We start from the raw sequence: 2,323 nt of genomic DNA, 5'->3' as shown, positions 1-2,323 counted from the left end.
CAGCAGGTCCTCAGCCTGGCCACACAGGTAAGCCAAGATATCCAGTGAACCAGACCCCTGCAGACACTGTGCTGGCCTGCCGTGCGGTGTCTCCTGTCTGCCAGGCCAGTCAACTGTGCAGTAGATAGGATTCAAACATGTTTCCCTCTCCCAAAGAAGAGGGATTTGACTCTGTTTAAGAGCTACTCTGTGCCTGTTACCATGCCATCTGGCATCTGCTCTCTCTTTCTTAGCTCTTGCTTCATCCTAATTCCTTCCCTATTCCCCCACCAAATGAAATGTTAGGGACAGGGTAGAGTTATGAAGAAACCAAAATGCTTTCTCCTTGAAGGTGGCTTGCAGTTAAAATACCTGGAGCTGTGACAGAGGCAAAGGGCCTGGCAAAGACTTTGTTCTGTGAAGAGCAAAGCTTAAGCAGTGCTATGAAAAAGAACTGAGGTTTGGTTTTTGTTTTCCTTTGTACTTGGATGCTGTCAGCCAGTGTGGCAGCTTTGCTGGAGGCTGTAACAGTGGGTTAAGATCCTGGATTCATTATGCATGAGGTGCTGAGTTACGAGCTCAGATCACTGCAGGCAGGGCTGGGCTTCAGCTGGCAGGCAGAAGTGCTGTGGCTCTGGAGGACAGAAGTGGAGATGTCCTGGTAGCATGAGTGGCTGAGTCCTCAGCCAATCTTCCTACACTCCCTGTCTGTAATGACTGGGGCAAATGTGTGATGGTGTAGTCCAAAAAGAGCAGCTCCTCTCCAGACCTGCTGTGTCAAGTGATGAAAATAGTCTCCCAGCTGTTCTGAATGGGCTGCAATTGTTTCTAAGCAGAAAACCTGGAGCTAATCATCAGCTGGCCTTTTTGGTCCTCTTTGCTGCAAATAATCATGGCTGTGGACCTCTTAGTACTTAAAACTTCTACTCAACTCTTTGGGGGTGTTGCATTGGTCAGGAGCAAGCAAACTGTGGCCTTCTTTTCTTGCTTCAAAACCTGCCATTTGGCAGGCTCTCAGCTCCTCTTTAGAGAGGGGTGGGCCGAGGGCATGCTATATCATTTGTCTAAACCAACAGAAGAGAGGTACAAAGTGTTAAAACCCACTGTGCTGAGTCACAAAACACTTAATGGCACCCTAGAAATATAACAGGCGTCTGTTTTTTCTCTGTTTGTCACAAATGTTGATTCAGTCTGTCGTCTTGTATTTTATATGAATAATAAGTCAATGTAGGATAACTGGCTGTAAAACACTAAAAAGCCTTATGCTTCAAGGTCTGATTTCTAGGTAGAGATACTGTTTTTCACTTGAGTGGGAGAGTAATTACATGTGTGTTTCTTTCCCCAGCTTAGGTATTGTTGCACTTTGAGTGTCTCATAGGGTATGTCTGCACAGCAAACTGCAGGTGTGATGGTAGCAGGAGCCAGCTTAACCCAGCCAACATTGGTAAAAATAGCAATGAAGCAGCCAGGGATGGGAGGGACACAGATGTGTAGCAGTGATCAATGTCCCTGGCAAGCCTGTAACCTAATGGATGGCACAGAGCATCTCCATTGCCGTTGTCTGTTTGGCATGGTGGGTGACTGAGCTCGTACGGGCTCATTGATATGTACCACAGATGTGCAGGCAGAGCCTGGAGAGTGGAGAATTAGAAGAAATGTGGAAAGGGAAGCTCTGAGCCTCTTGTTGCAGTAGATATACTCAAGTTTCAAGTCTGTCTGTTTGGCTGTGAGAAGGAACAGTCAGTCTTGAATCTGTACGTGCCTGCAAGTAGATAGGAGCATGTGGTCTTTCCTGTCTGCCCTTGCAAAAGCCCTGCCTGATCTTGAGCTGCCTGCTGCAGGCAGGATGCAGAGATCCTTACAAGAATTGTTAAGGGTGAAGGGTGTAAAAAGTCCACGACTCCACCATCAAACTGAAAAATAGCACTGCAGAGAAATCTATCAGTTGACCCAGACATTGTATCTAGGTCCTTACGAGCAAAATGAGCTTAGCATGCTCAGCCTCATTACAAATAGAGGGTTTGCTGTGTGCCTGAGAATGTCTTGAGACTGAGGGCAGAGAGGCGGGTTCTAGCAGGTCAGCAGCAGCATGAATGAGATCACAGAAGAAGAAAAGCAGCAGCATAATGAGGTGTACAATATGTTGCCAGAACTTTACGGGGTGGGGGGGGGGGCTCAGAAAATTTACCCTGTTTTTCTGCCGATGTGGGGGTTAAAAATCACAACTCTTGTTTCCCTCAACAGTTCAAACGTGTTGCACTACAACATAAAACGACACCACCTCCCTCTCCCTAGAACATTAGCTGCAGACTATTACCACTCACTTTTGCCGCTCTGGGCAGAG

At 47.1% G+C, this 2,323-nt stretch overlaps 1 protein-coding gene across 1 annotated transcript in view; it reads left to right on the top strand.

Moving 5' to 3' along the window:
- The window catches only part of LOC104623291 (AP-1 complex subunit beta-1-like), a 75,632-nt gene that overhangs the window by 31,563 nt on the left and 41,746 nt on the right, over nt 1–2,323 (top strand). Inside the window, 1 exon segment of the mRNA XM_010290339.1 lies at nt 1–27. This exon segment is cut by the window's left edge and continues 15 nt beyond it. Within this exon segment, the coding sequence (XP_010288641.1) occupies nt 1–27 (27 nt within the window).

Source organism: Phaethon lepturus, unplaced genomic scaffold (genome assembly GCF_000687285.1).
Source record: "Phaethon lepturus isolate BGI_N335 unplaced genomic scaffold, ASM68728v1 scaffold6407, whole genome shotgun sequence".
Taxonomy (NCBI): Eukaryota; Metazoa; Chordata; class Aves; order Phaethontiformes; family Phaethontidae; genus Phaethon; species Phaethon lepturus.
Note: the sequence above shows the minus strand (reverse complement) of the source record. Positions and strands in the feature narration are given on the sequence as shown.